The sequence below is a fragment of the Malus domestica genome, chromosome 09 (genome assembly GCF_042453785.1).
Source record: "Malus domestica chromosome 09, GDT2T_hap1".
NCBI lineage: Eukaryota > Viridiplantae > Streptophyta > Magnoliopsida > Rosales > Rosaceae > Malus > Malus domestica.
The window spans coordinates 16,899,368-16,915,168 of record NC_091669.1 but is presented as its reverse complement, the minus strand read 5'-3'; the positions used below and the strand labels follow the sequence as shown (position 1 = coordinate 16,915,168).

At 34.9% G+C, this 15,801-nt stretch overlaps 1 protein-coding gene and 1 long non-coding RNA gene across 2 annotated transcripts; one reads left to right on the top strand and one right to left on the bottom strand.

Annotated features, from left to right (window-relative positions):
- Positions 1–3,524: 3,524 nt before the first annotated feature.
- On the bottom strand, positions 3,525–11,775 carry LOC103453669 (3-epi-6-deoxocathasterone 23-monooxygenase CYP90D1). The gene is made up of 8 exons (XM_008393232.4): positions 11,372–11,775; positions 10,660–10,984; positions 7,915–8,064; positions 7,454–7,708; positions 6,608–6,697; positions 6,323–6,508; positions 6,085–6,206; positions 3,525–3,885 (listed from the first exon to the last, which is right to left on the bottom strand). The coding sequence occupies exons 1-8, from the start codon at positions 11,659–11,661 to the stop codon at positions 3,786–3,788; spliced, it is 1,518 nt and encodes a 505-aa protein (XP_008391454.1). The 5' UTR covers positions 11,662–11,775; the 3' UTR covers positions 3,525–3,785.
- Positions 8,908–9,667, top strand: LOC139188117 (uncharacterized). The gene is made up of 2 exons (XR_011571296.1): positions 8,908–9,165; positions 9,586–9,667. It is a non-coding gene; the product is annotated as an uncharacterized lncRNA (long non-coding RNA).
- Positions 11,776–15,801: the final 4,026 nt, after the last annotated feature.

The following is a 15,801-nucleotide window of genomic DNA, read 5'->3' as shown; positions in this document are numbered from 1 at the left end:
GAAACGACCTGTGGTGGTCGGAAAACCTCTCGACACCCACGGTCTCGCCGGAGATGGGTGTGCCTATTCTCGAGCCGATTTCGTCCCAAAAACCTAACCGGAGAAATTCAAGAAACTCATCGGAAGGTTCCTGCGTTCGCCGAGTTGCAGATACGAGAAGGAGAGGGAGAAATACAAGGTTGCTGATGACGATGGGTGTCTTCCTTGAGCAGGTGCGATGGTGTGCGTGTGTGTATGTGGGTCTCGCTGTAGAGAGAAATGAGAGAGATGAGAGTTTCGAGAGAGAGAAAGATAGAGAATGCAGAAAAGAAAGAAGAAGAAAGAAGGGGTTACAAAATAAGGATTGTTAGGTGCTGCCACGTGGTAGTTTGAGAGAGAAGAGAATCTTAAGTTTATGACTAACTATGCACATGGGTAAACTATCATTTAACCCCTAAACTATTGCTGATAACTAATTCATTATATATAAATTATTATGGTGTGTTTAAACATCTTTCATTAATTACTATATATTTTCTACACTAACAATGTTTGTCAGCTCGCTATATAATTAACTTAAATCAGTTAAATCCATCATGCAATGCATTTTCTTCTAATTTTTTGTGATAAACTAATAGATAATTGACTAAATAATCATCCTGCAAAGTTTCAATAAAAATTTCCAAGTTTTTCTTACAATTTCCGTGGTTTTTATTCAATTTTTATCGATATCCATAATATCTCGATATTTTCATCGAAATTTATATGTTTTTGAACTACCGATATTTCCGATATCATCAATATTTTATACATTGATCGTAATGCAACTTCTCACGGCAAAAAGAAACGTACTGGTATTTATGTACGTATGTATGCGTGCGCGCACACACACAGCATCCTGTATATAATCGTAAAGCAACTTCTCACAGCAAAAAGAAACATACCGGTTTCAATTCCCTTAATACACAATTAAAATAACTAAGAATCCAAATTTGATTTTGGGTTTTGCGTATCAATTCTACAATCTGGGCGGTAAATTCCGAGCGAGCAATTTCTCAAATTTGATTTTGCGTATCAGGCTATTGAATGCTGCTTCTAGCGACGTCGTTTTGTCCTATTGGGCCATCAGATTGTAGAAACTATGGACTGCACTTCTTTGGACTTTGGATGGATTTTAAAGTTTTTATAAATTTTGGGGTATTCCATTAAAATTTGAAGTGATTCTCTGAGAGTCTGCGCATTTAATTAGGACTTTGAGAGAGGTTTTTTATTTTTATTTTTGAAGGACAGCACGATATTTATTGAAAGAGAGAGAATATGTACATAAGAGAGGATAGTATGCATACATAGACCGTGATAAAAACTTTGCTGAGGATTTCCACCCGATCAAAGAACAAAAAAGTTTCATGCACAAACCACTTAGAAATCTGCTATCCTCAACGATACAATGAAGAAATAAAACAAACTAAAGTGAATTATCTTCCAACAAAACGTCAGAGATGAAGCAAGGTGGTTCCACAAATTTTCAATCTTGAGAGTTTACTAAAATCTAAAGAAATCTTGGTGTAAGAGTTTATAACCTTCTAGATGTATTCAATTAAGAATGGATTTTAAAGGATTTTAAAACGTTGAAGAAATTAAAGAGATTTTGTAGTGTATTTTAAGTACAAATAAAACCCACCTCTCCTATTGAGAATTTGAAAAAATTCACCCAAAATTTTACATGAAATCAGTTAAATTCGACCAAAATTCATGAAGTAGAGGCTCAGTAACGAATTAATTGGGCTTTTTCTGGCCTAAGATAGAAATTTTAAAATAAATGCTAACCGCACATCTGGATGATATATATATATTTGTGTTGAGGTTGATGTGTGATTCCATCTCCAATGACGATGTAATAAGTTCGTATTTACTCTTCCAGTTGTTTTTCCATCAGTCTCTACACCATCAAAATTATTGGTAATTAGGGAAACTTTGTCTATACAAGTATTAAGCAAACATAACATTGCAATCATGCTTAAGCAGTAGTTAGCTAAGTTTCTCTTTTTGTTCAAATTATTCTAGGAATTTGAATTTGAAACTTTTGACAATATTGGAAAGAAAATGATCACAAAAATTTGGTGTGCACGAATTACGATTTAGAAGTATTTAAAAAGACCTTTAACATTTTGGAATAGTCAAAATGCTGCTGCTCATGCTGTAGCTTCATATGTTACCTCGCATGGGGGTGTGTTCTGTTGAGATGCTCTGAGTGGAGTTTTTATTTAATATTCTTGCTGAAGATGTAAACGTTTCTATTAGAATTTAATAAAAGTTATCCTTTGATAGAAAAAAATTAGGATATTAATGGACATCAAACAAGCGTATATAAATCTAGTTGTAGTAAAAAATTATAGATTTGATAGGATTTCATAAAATTGTGAATTTTGGTGTATTCTAGGATACATATATGTCAAAGGATTTAAACAATCTCATCCTTCCTCCAAAGATTTCATTAAATTCTGCTCCCCTCCCTACCCAACCTTACCAGCGGGTATCCATGTTGGCCAACCATTACCAGACTCACACCCACTACTCACCCCTCCTCCGAGGACCACCACCACCTCTTTCCAGTCTCCCTTCAAAATTTTGTAATTGGTTTTTTAAAATTTGATGGTTATTCATTTATATATCTAACGTACCATTATATTATAAGGGATTGGAAAGTGCTACATTAATTTAAGGCAAGTGAAAGTTTCGAACCCGACACTGGTGATGGGCATCAATGCTTGGGGAAGGAATGTGGGTAAGTGACGGGGATTGGTGATGGCATGCGAGTAAAGAGGTTGGGAAGGAATTAATTCATAGGAACTTTAACAAAAAGTTTCAGTACTGTTCACTTTAACAAAAAATCATATTTTTATACTAAAAAATCAATTCTAGTACTATTCATTTTCCCCTTTATTTTGTCTTTATAGTTAAAACTTAAAGTTTTCAAGTCATTTTCATTAATTTTCTTTTAATTCATTGGTCTTTATGAAGTTAGGATCTTGAAGGACTTTGAAGGATGTCCATGATTCATGTGGTAGGGGTTGAAGTTGATGTACAGGATACGAGTTTGTTATCTGGTTCGCAGGGATGGTGGCAGCTGCTGTTAGAGCTGGAATTTGTCTCGAAATCTCAGAAAAACCAAAACTATAAACTGATGAACTGTTCCGTAGTCGATACCAAAAAAAATACCGATTATTCAGTACGCGAATCGTAAGCTCCAAGCAATGTCCATCGCATACTATTTTTATAATAAAGATAAGATTTGCATGTTCTATCTCTATAAAAATAATAATATAAATAATAATACAAATAAATAATAAATATAATACTAATCGTTATAAATAGATAATAAATATAACATTACTTAAAATAGAAGTTTTAATTAAGAACCCCCAGAGACTATATATTTGTGTTGTCTTCTGTCTATATGTGCAAATAAAGGCTATCAAACAGGACAAAAAGAGTGAGCTTTGTGATATTTGCCGACTCGAACCACACGTGTGCAACAGGAGACCTAACCCAACGAGAAATTTTTAATTGTGACGAGAATATGAATAGTACACCATGTGTTTTTATGTAAATGGTGTAAAATTTTAATTTTTAAGTTATTAACCTTTTAACCCACATATCCTATTATTTATATAAAAACACGGAGTATATCACTTGGTGTGACGGTCATTTACAAAAATTTCTCCAACCCGACACACTCGTTTTCTTTTCCTCGTCTTTTCATGTCTGGCTGTTTTGTATCATTGCTTGTGTACAAAATTGTAAGTCTAGTGGGTCCCACCAACTCTCCTTTTGACCCTTATCGGCATCCTCCGCTTCATTCTTACAGTGGGGAAGTTCACAACTGTGTCCTCCTCGGCCGCCCACCTGCATTTGTTCATTTCAAACCAATTTGTAATTTTCAAAAAAACGTTATGTGTAATTAAATTATTAAATTATTTATTAGTTATACAAAAATAAAATAAAAAAATTAGATCCTAAAACGACATCACAACAGAGAACAGACCTTCATATTAAAAAGGTGTTGTCAAATATTTGTGTGGGAAGAAGAAAAAGAATTAGTCAAAGTTAGACCAAGAGATCAAATGGTATTTTTTTTAATTTTTTCCACTTTCTATTATTTAATATTTGATGGTAATATGCAGCAACTCTATCGCGAGGCTAAGAAAACCTCCTTGATTCTGAGTGGTTTTGTATTAAAAGAAGATCAAGAAAACCTTGATTTGTCTCTCTACTGTGTAGCCTCCATATTTATCCATTTGTTTATTGTCCACTTTCATGATTGTTGACATTTAGTCCTCCCACAGTACTGAGCTAGTGGCTACTGTACTTATTATTACCACCTACTTTGACTGCTTTTGGGAGTGCTTTCCTAAGAAATTTGCCCAAGGACTTTTAGCATAGGAGGCAGATTCCCATTACCATTACCATGTTCTTTTCATTTTCTTTTATATTGTGCTGTCATGGTTAAGTTATTTTAACATTTTATATTAATTTTTTTATAGAGATAATAAGACATGTTAACGTGGCTTAACCGTGACCGTACAAATAGAAGAGGATGTGAAGGATATGGTAAAAGGAGGGCACGTATAAACTTAAGCGCTTTCTTGAAGAAAAAAAAAAAGCACTTTAAACTAGTGATGAGCACTAGATACATGCTGTAGAAAATTGTCAATGAAGGTGTTGATAAAAAACTAGACAAATTCCATGCAAGCATGAGCTCAAGGCACTAACATGCATACATAACATTGGTTTATAACTATACTATTATTGCAATTTGTCTTCAATAATTTAGGACTAGTCCAGAAAATGAATGGCTTGACTCTAAAATTGAATCTTAAAGATCGAACAGTAAAAATTATTTAAAAGATCGGATTATATTAAACTGGACTACCAAAGACAAACCATATTATTAATGAAGTAATAAGTTATATGCATGAAAAGTTGAGTCATTCAAGATCAATCCAGTCTGGTGAATCACATGTGGACAAATGGTTGAGTTAGGTCCAGGGAAGAGAACATCGTCTGTTCCCCTCAAGAGCTCGGGTATCTGCCAGTCTATCTGTTATGATGTTACTATATTACCAAATCATGTGTATTATGGGCTTCTGATGGAGTCTTTAGATTTTTTTTTTTGGTCTTAACTTTCCTCACACATGGAAACCCATGTGGGTATATTGGTGGTTGATAGCAAAGGATGGTTGGAACGTTCTCAAGTGACTAATTATCTGTATATAGCACGTGACTTAAATGTTATGTAGTACTGAGTGTGCGATGCTACGAGGGTTTGGTTTTTTTTTTTAATTCAAACTTAGGTACATAAAACGTAAAACACTATGCTCAAGCCCATTTAACTAAACTCAGGTTTTCATATATATAGCAATTTACCCTAATAGTAAAAGAGCATGGTTGAAAGCAAATATGAAAAGGTGCATGTCATAGACAAGCTACTGATAGTGGAAGTGCCAGAAAGTTTGATGTATGCAATATTGTCTTTTGCTCAAATGGTAATAAATGTGGAAGAAATGCAGGACAACTCTGTTCAATCTCTCCCCAAAAGCATAAAGTTTGCATCTGGTTGAAGAAATCCCAAAAAGTATAAATGCCATGTATATTCTTTCATTTTCCCTCGACTTTTTGTGTTTGACAAAACAATATACCATACTACTCTAATCTACGGGACGTAATATTCAGGTATAAAATCACCAACATAGTATTCTGACCAACTGACATAACTCACATCTTTTCATTTTCTTTCATAGTTTTGAAAAACGCACAATATTATGCAATATAGCGTTCTATATCGCTTCGCGGAAGAATAAGCTATGCAAGTCTTGAATAGCTTACGCAAAACTGCTACATAACACGACATTGCATAGCAAAACCTCCCACGCAATGTGATTTCAAACTATGCTTTTCACTTAAGTTAATCCCTTAATATTATCTATTCAGTGAACTTAGACTTCATTTTCCACCAAACTCTCCCCACATAGACCTATAAATTAATTAACAAAAGCCTATAATTAAGGAAGAGGGATGCTCATTCTGTCATTCATATCTAATTACCTGAATTGAGTGACAAAGTGGTGTAAGAAAATGGAGGCTTCAAGCCTTGCTAAGTCAAGTCCAGGACACAGCCTTTGTCCTCCTCCAAAAGGAGTGAAGTTGCAGCTGCTCATATCTTTGTCCTGCAGAGATTATACAGCTCCAATCCGTTACTTGAAAACAAAAAGAGTCCAAATTAACGTACTAACTGGTTAGCGTTTTAACGCTACTGCATGCGTATATATGTAGTCATTCTTACTTGCCACCTCCATGGATTGAAGTGATAAGGCCAATCATAGTTATTCTGATCAAGATGAACTGATCTGAAATATGTGAAGACACACCATCCCTTTGGTATTAAATACCCTTTTATCTCCACATCTTTCATGGCCTTCCTCATCACCCCAGTTATGATGTTTCCCATCCTTAGGGTTTCTGTGATCACCTGTATAATTACAATAATTAAATTAAAAAGTTTAAAAAATGCAGAGTGTTCTGGTGAGTTACTGCTGTGAACTTTTAAATTACTGTGGTATTCACTTACATTTTGTGTAAATGGTAAGGACAAGTAATCACTCCAACACGGTGGCTCTCCAAGCTCATCTTTCAGTGCTTTTAACTTCATGTTCTCCTCCTGAGTTCATCATCAAGAATTCAATTTTAAAAGAACAAAACAACAATGGATTTTTTTTTTGTAAACTTCCTATTCCTTCACAGACAATAACAGATATTTTGTTTCTTTGGGAAATTTGCATACAGTACTACTGGTAAGAGAGATTTTATATTCGAATAATTTTGACGGGTTCGCAACTAATTTATTCATTTATCTCTCAATGTAAATGTATCATTATATTAAGAAAATATAATAGACTGTTCTTGTAATACGTGCTCCCGAATACCATGTTTATATGTCTTAGAATTCCACTTGCCCCATTAACTGTATTGCTTAGACAGCCACACGTGAAAAGAGCAAAATCACCAAAACGACAAGGAAAATGAAAAATGGCACATATAAAGTAGTCAAAGAGTTGGACTTGAGTGTCACAAAGTTCCAAAAAAAAAGATCAATCTTAGAAAAAAGATAGTGTGATGTTTATTATAACCGTGCGAGTAACGATAGAATCTTACATGCAAACAAAATATATATTTTGTTTCACTATTCATCAGCAAAGGTGGGATTGTGTAATTAATAGTATCCGTGCAGCAAGCAACAAGAAAGTCTTGCATACAGCTAGAAATATATTCCTTCTTCCTATCTTCATCACGCTCAATAAGTTAGCATGACGAGGGCAATGAAAAATGGATGTATTACCAGGATGAATCATTGCAGTAAAGAGAATTTGCTATTTACCAAAATGAAAGCAAAAAAATGAAGGAGATTTTTGCATACAGTTAATTGTTGGAGAGCAGTGGGGGAGTCTGAGAGGTATTTGATTGCAAGAGTCATGAGAAGTGGCACTGAATCCTCCCCTGGTATCATCATATCAATCATGTTATCTGCTATCAGATCTCCTGTTAACTGCTCACTTGTGTCTCTCAGCAGAACATCTACCACATCTTTGGGAACCTTGTTGGAGATTATATCACTCTCTTTTTTTTTAGCTTGTATGATTTCCTGTACTAGCTTGACCATTTTCTTCTTTGCCTGAAATTAATTAGGACTCAAAATATCATTACGAGAATATGATTAAAAAACCTACGGTAAACTGCTTATATTATCAGATTATGAATTCAGATCACATATTAAGACAAACCCAACTTAACCTAAGTTTTAAAATCACGGTCCAGCAACATAAGACTGTCTGACAAATGAACTTTTCATTATAAAGTAAAAATTGATAATTAACTTGCCTGTAATGATCTGTAAAGTCTACTTCCAGGAATGTTTATGGGTATAGACATGAGGCCTGCAATGAATTCTTGGAACTGTTTCTTTAGGAACTCCATGTCCTCACCAGGATCCAAACTAATCAATGCCTTGACAAGTACTTGGAAAGCAATCTGCAGACAAAAAGGACAATTTCTTGGTAACTTTTAATAAGGACTGTAAAGAGACTTAATAATTATGAATCTATTTCCACAGACAATATCATTCATGCAGAATTATTATGAATCCCATTTGGCAAAGGAGTAGGATTCTCTTCTTTCTAAATTCCCTCTATTTTCCTCTTCTTCTCTCACATTTTATTCTTTTCTCTCTCTATAAAAACTCAACATAAGATATTAACGCGATTTAATCATAACTGTTCAAATAAAATAAGAGAGAAATAGAGAAATTTAGAAGAAAGATAATGCTACTCTACTGGAAAATGCTTTTTCGCACTCCATTTTATCCTCTTGCACTTCCCCTCTTGTTTCTAGTCATATAATTAAAAGGATTAATCGCTGTTTACTACTCTTATGTTTCGTGATTTTCAACATTTAGTACATCAAGTTTTTTTCGTCCCAGAATCATACCTAAAGTGTTAACTTTGGGACAGTCTCATACATCCGTTAGTCAAACTGTTAAGTCTGCCGTTAACTGATGACGTGGAACCTATGTGGATAATGAATGGACGCTACGTGTCAATAAAGATCCACGTGGAATATTAAAAAAAAATTAAATTAAATTTAAAATTTAAAATTAAAAAAATTAAAAAACCAAACCTAAACCTAAAAAACCAATATGGGTTCATCTCTCTTTCCTCTTCCCCACCCAATCCAGCGACCAACCCCTCTTTTTTTTTTTTTTTTCAATTCTAAAAGTCGGAAAATACCCGTAGATCTCTCTCACACTTGTCTCTGTCTCTCAGTCTAACCTGTTCAAATCCGAAGTTTGTTTTTCCAATTTGGATCAGTTTCTCTTCTTCGTCGCTTCCGTCATTGTTGATGGAGTTGCAGAGGCGCCAAGACCAGAGACAGGGTGGAAGAGGCAGAAACGGAAGCTAGAGGAGGAAACCGGCGACGAGCAGGAGATCTCGGTGAAGTCCGGCGAAGCCAGAAAGGCGTTGCTGAGCGAGGTCAGCGAGCAGGTGAAGGTCCTTAACTCCACCTTCTCTTGAAGCGAACCCTATCGAGCTTCTGCTAAGCACACCACGCACGTCCTCGAGCTCGCCAAGAACGGTTGGTTGAAGCGAAATCCCTAAATCACCCTCTGATCTCGCCTCAATTTTCTTTATTTTTTTTCCTTCATTTCTTATCAGTTGTGAAGCTTTCGAGGTTCTTGAATTGTTCGGGATTAACGAAATCCCTAAACCAACCCCTTTTCTCTCTGCAACGGAACCCAGACCCAAAGGCCGAACCCCATATTTCTGCTGCTCACGATTTAATTTTTGTTCAGAATTCATTTAATTTTTGTTTCTTCTGGGACTGGGAACTGATTTAATTTAGTCTTGCTCATCGTGTTTAATCTTTTGTTTCAGTTTTGATTTTAATTAAATGTTAAGGCTTTTTTTAAGTTGAAGTTTGTATCTTTGTTCTCTAATGGAGATTATTGTGATGAGCTCGGACTGGGCTTTCTTTGTGGGTGTTTGGAGCTTCTAGTTCTTCGCCAGTGAAAGACGAAGGAGCTTGATCGAAGACGGAAGTGAAGAAGAAAAGGAGCGAAAGAGACGGAGGCGGAGGCGGAGAGGAGAGAGAGAAAGAAGTGGTTCTTGGAGGAATGGGAGAGAATCTTAAGAGGAAGGCTAGGGTTTCTGGAAGATCTGCGAGTCGGATTCCAGGTGGGAAAGAAGCCTGGGATTGGATTGGGGAAGACTGAATGGGTTCTATTTTTTTTTTTTTAATTATATATTTTTTATTTAATTAATTATTTTAATATTTTAAATTTTTTTTTAATTTTAATTTCCACGTGGACCCCTTAATGACACGTAACGTCTAGTCATTATTCACATAGGCTCTACGTCATCAGTTAACGGCATACTTAACGGTTTGACTAACCAATGTATGAGATTATCCCAAAATTAACATTTTAAGTATATGGACGAAAAAAACTTAATGCGTTGAAAATCACGAAACATGAGAGTAATAAACAGAGATTAACTCTGATTAAAAAGACGGAAACAAGCATCCGAGTGTAGGACACCACAAAAGTATAAAAATCATTTCCCTTTACAACTAGGTTCATTCTTTATAGAAGATCATAAATTCTGCCACTTAACCTAAAGTAGAAGCCACATATAAAAATTCAAATATCAATGATTTATTATTTGGTCACGAGAGAGAGATTTATTTATCCCAAGTGCTTAATGGAGCACTTATTGAAGAAAGATGAGGTTTTACTGAACAACCAATTGAGATTATAAACATATGCAAGGTTTCTTATCATGAACAACGTTGAGTTTTTATCGTAAAATTAATTGTCAATATAGAAAAGAATCCAATTACGTATAAACATATGCAAAATCTTTTCTCAATGTGAGATTCATAATCTCAATACTTATTTTATTATAAAACCATTTTAACAGAAGAGAAAAATCCACCAGTAAATCTAGAGAGAGATGGCATCTTTTGTTTTGTCTTCTGTCCATTGGAACTCTTCTCGAAGACCAAACAATCACAAACTTCAAACTTAGAGAGAGAGAGAGAGAGAGAGAGAGAGAGAGAGAGAGAGCTAACATGTTTGGTTTCATCTTGTATGTAAATGGGATGGTCGTCTGTCCAATTTGCCATGGATTGTTGGACATAGTTTTGCATGTCTGTGGTGATTTGAGCTTTGAGGTGTGGGGACTTTAAAAAGGCTCCAATGAGTCCATGGATTCTTCTCTGCAGGGCTCCGTTGATGAGCAAAATAGAGGACTTCCCCATCAATTCAGTGAGAGATTTTGGGTAAGATGGCACAAAAGATTTTGCATCACTCTGCAGAACAATTTTACTCACTTCTGCATCTGTTGATACAATTGTTGGACTTCCAAATATGTGTGACCTGAACACCTTCCCATACCTACAAATTAAACACCCCCAAAGATTCAAATACGTATGGGATTTTCAAGTTTTCGACTTTCGAAAATAATGAAGTAAATCAGCTGAATCATTAGAACTGAAAAGTTCTTATTGGGAATTTCAAGTTTTCAACTTTGGAAATTATCAGTAAAGTTAAATCAGCTGAAACAAGAAGCTGAATCATCAGAACTGAAAAGTGCTTATTGGGTTTTGTATCTGTAATGCAAAACACAAACCCAATGAAGCATATTCATTAACACAAGCTAATCAAAATTTAAGCATGGCAAATTATTAAATACAAAAAAAAAGCGTTTAATATGAAAGTAATACAAGTTATTTGGGTACTAATTAATTTCTGCTTTTACTAATTACGTTTTAATGTACTTACAAGTGGCGGCGCTTGTCCATGAAGCTCTCAGGGCAGTCGGAGTAAGCACAAGTCACAAACTCAATGGTTTCACCAAGAAAAGGAAGCCCAAGAGTTCCCAAAGGAAGTTGGGTTCTTCTGTGTTTTGATCCGATGAGTGAAGTATTAGCAGAAGCAGTAAAAAAGCTCAGAAAGTTGGAGTTGGTCGTGTTGTTTCTGTAGAGGAATATTATGGACAAGATCGACACGGTTGCTGTTGCTGCTGCTACTGCTGCTGCTGCTGATATTAGTACAATCAGTGAATTTTCCATTTTTTTAAAAGTTGCCGCACGAACGAATGCAGTACGCTCCTCTAAAAATAAGCGTATGCTTTGCCTTCAGCTTTACCTCTCTGCTCCCTCTTAAATAATAATATTATCAATCATGGTTGCAATGAGGACATTTTTGTGAAAAATAAATGTGCATGTGTGCAGTGCACGCGTGTGGGAAGAGAGAGAGAATGTTTATTTTGGTCAAAGAGAGAGAGAGAATGTTTAATTAAGGGAATATATTTGTATTGGGAGATGGATGAGATTTTTTTTTTGGCAGATGAAGAAGGTTAGTGTGGTGCCTTGAGATTTATAGCCAAGCATGAGCTAGTTTTGGCTTTTAGCTAAAATAGTTTTTGAGATTTATATAACTCCTAACTTTAGTTTTTAGGATTTAAAATCGATAAAATTGGTTCCTGAGATTGTCCACCATCAATCATTTTGATCATTCCGTGAAAAATCTTCATTAAACAAAAATAAAATGACAAAAATACCTTCAATTTTTATCAAATCATTTTGGCATACTATTTATTAAATTGAGGGTATTTTTATCATTTAGATCCTTATTTAACATAATATTTCACGGAATGGCCAAAATGATTGATGGTAAACAATCTCAGGGACCACTTCTATTGATTTGAAATCTCAGAGACCAAAGTGACGAGTTATGCAAATCTCATGGACCATTTTGGCTAAAAAGCCGCTAGTTTTTGGAGTTTTTTTTTTTTTGTTAATATTCATTTTATACGAGCGATATCGTGAAAAGAAGAAATTGAACCATGATCTCGTATACAGAAGTATATAATGCTATGGATAAGTCTAGCAATAAACTCTCTTGATTATGCATTGACAATGAAATATACGATCACAAATTCATCGATTTAAAATTTAGTGATTAACAAAAAAATGTGGAAGATCCCAGGTTTGATGCTCCGAGCTGATGAGCCTGCTTGACTGTGACTACGGGCAGAGTTCCCCATACCCTTTTTGGGTTCCGAATGAGTGGATAACTACAGCTTATCACTAGTTGTCCACCTTTTTATTTAAAAAAAAAAAGGAATAAAAAACAAGGAACATCAATCAAGCATTTGATACATTGTATTTCATGAGAAGCCAACTTTATGAGTTGGATTGACTAATGAGCTCAGCACTAGGGCTATTAAGCACAAAGGTAATCTGTTTATAGCACAAGTTATATGTTCATAGCTTTAGTGGAATGACTAATTAGACAAGTGTTCGAGAAAGTAAATCAAACTGACAAATTTAATAACATAAAACGTCGGAAGATATATGCGTAATACAACATGCATATGTTTATAGCACAAGGTATGTGTTTATGGCTTTGGTGAATTGACTAAGTAAATAAGTGTTTAAGTAAGTAAATTAAATCGACAAATCTAATAACATAACATGTCCGATAATCTATTCGTAACACGACATATATATGACATGGGAATATGATAAGAAACAACTTTCTCTTTTGCTCTTTTTCTTTTGATGCAAAAGTAGCAGAAAGAACTTAAAATTCTTTCATGATTAAGTTGGTTGGGATATAATACAGATATATCTATAAATTGAGAGACAAGTCCCACAAGTTGATGATTGATCATCTTGCGTGTAACGTGTACTGAGGCGGCCCCCATTGGCAGAGGCTCAGCTGCGCGGCCTCGTGCATTCATGTGAGACCTTGATTTATCCAACCACACTCCATCATCATTCCGTTACCCTTACCCTTACCCCCTTTTCTAGGAGAAATTTTTAATTTGCCGGAAAACACGGTTCAGTATATCCTCGTGTCATAATATTGGTTGGAGATTTTTTTTTTTCAAATTTTCAACCAATTGTATTATTACATTTAATGTATCAGCATGTGTTTCCTGTCATTTGGTACTACGATCAATGGCAGATCCATAGAGGGACTTGGGAGGTCCTATGACCCCTCGAAGACCCCTAAATCGTTGCTTGAAATTTTTCGGGGACCCCTCGTACTCGAATGAAGGTTGTGCAATTGCAACAATGGCATCCTCACGTGGAAGACGAACACGCGAAGGAAGAAAGAAAATTTTGCCTTTTACAACCTTGGCTCAAAATGCACGTTTTAGCCAACTAATTAAAACCTTTTAAAAAAAAATTAGACTATGGCATAACGCTGGCGTTTGCTTCCTTTTTGTTTTAAGTTCCCAAGACCCCGTCACTCTTCCCGAATCTCCATCCATTCCCCCATCCAAAACCTGAAACCCCCCATTTTCACATATCCAATCCTCAATTTCCCAATTCTCAGAACCCTAAAATCCTAAAATCCCACCCAAACTCATATTTGAATTTTACTCGAATATCATATCTCAATTTGTTTCAAATATCTACACCACCACCATTTGGTTCAAGATTCAAATAAGATTTTTTTGGTATTCTAATCTAATCTTAATCTAATCTCAACTAAATTATATTATTTATTGATGGAGATTTATAATCTATTATTGATATGATTATAAATGTGTTTTATGTTTGTATACTCATTTAATTATCGGAATTTTGTTTATTGATTAATTGGTATATGTTTTTTTGTGTTTTTTTTGTTAATGTGTAGTGTGGAGATAAGAAATATGGAAATGTTTTTCAAGCCAAAGAGCATATTTGCAAATAAAACATTTTCAAACTATGAACATTGTCGTAGACGCTTGAATTAGAATTTTATAGTTTGTAATGTTGTTTGCGTATGATTCATGAATAAAATGTATTATAATTTAACTTTTAAATGTTATTTTTATCTATATATATTTTTTACCTTTATTATTGGGATCCTCCGAGTTTAAAATTCTAGATCCGCCATTGACTACGGTTTAGTGGTATATTCCTTTTCACTTGTAAGTGAAAGGTCTTAGGTTCGATTCTTGCCAAAAGTAAATTTGAACCACATTATGTTAGCTCATTGTGAGGTTTAGCCCACTCACTCCCCTTAGTGTAGATAAATATCATTTGTTCAAAAAAATCAGGTTGTATTCCCAACACACTGAAATATCTCTCCTCCCTCTCCCTCAACTTTTGTCCTCTCTCTCTCTAAATCTCTGTCTTTCTCTCCTCAACATCTACAAGCTTAGGCCAATAATTGCCAGGCAATTGGGCAATAAGCAATTATTGCCTTAGTGAAAGTAATTACCCGAGTGCATATGCACCACGTAAATGAATAGCCCAGGCAATTAGCTTTAAAAATTTATTTTAAAAAATAACAAAAGATAATAATATGTTTGTGCAGCAAAAAATAATCTCAAAATTTAAAAGATGACACATGGATTTTTTTTCGAAGAAGACGAGATTGCCCTCATTAATTGGGCAAGGCAAACAAATGTTCCCACGCGAAGTTCAACACTAAAGGCTCGAGCAGCTGCCTACGACATCACCAAACTCCCTACTCGTGGCATGGAAAAGTTAAAGGCATTAAAGATAAGATTAATCACCAAATCCTATCGTTAATACATTCCTGATTAAAGATCAACTCAAACAAGTAAGGAATATTCATCATAATCAATCAAGGATGCCTATTAATCTCAAATATTCTCTCCTAATTAATAGCTTGGGATAATTCTTTCCTCATTCATCCTACGAATAACACAACCTGACCAATTGGAAGACGAAATGTGTTCGGCAAAACCCTAACACCGTGGCTGGCCATCTTCCTATAAATACTTCATCTACATCATTTTCTAATAAGTTTGTAATGCCCCGCCAATTTATTTCGGAATTTACATTTAGTGGTAGGCCAACAAATGTCCTAGTTACCTTTTATGTTAATAACCATTCTAACATTTCTTTCTTTGACGATTTCCCACTAAAATTTAATCTCGTTTATTTTATGACTGCATCTAACTTCTAGTTAGACTGCCTACGTACCCTTTGGAGGGATCAAGCTAATCGTAGTTCACAATTCATTTTTAATCCATTTCCGAAAATATTCAATACTATATTTAGCAATTGAAACACATCAAATGGATACCAAAAAAAATTCAGAATATCGAAATCTTCATGAAGAGGCAGCATCAGCCTACTAGCCACGCGCCGCCGCAGGTGGTAGTTTCAAGTGAACGGAAACTTAGTTTTTCGACAAACTCCAAAAATTACCAAATTTTCCAGGAAAGTAGAGTTCAA

Bases quoted from the DNA above. Each gene is read 5' to 3' on its own strand.
- LOC103453669 (XM_008393232.4), bottom strand. From the start codon at position 11,661: ATGGAAAATTCACTGATTGTACTAATATCAGCAGCAGCAGCAGTAGCA. The intron at 6,207-6,322 runs GTAAGAATGACT...TAATCTCTGCAG, and splicing joins TCAATCCATGGAGGTGGCAA to GACAAAGATATGAGCAGCTG. The intron at 3,886-6,084 runs GTAATTAGATAT...GAACAAATGCAG, and splicing joins CACTTTGTCACTCAATTCAG to GTGGGCGGCCGAGGAGGACA.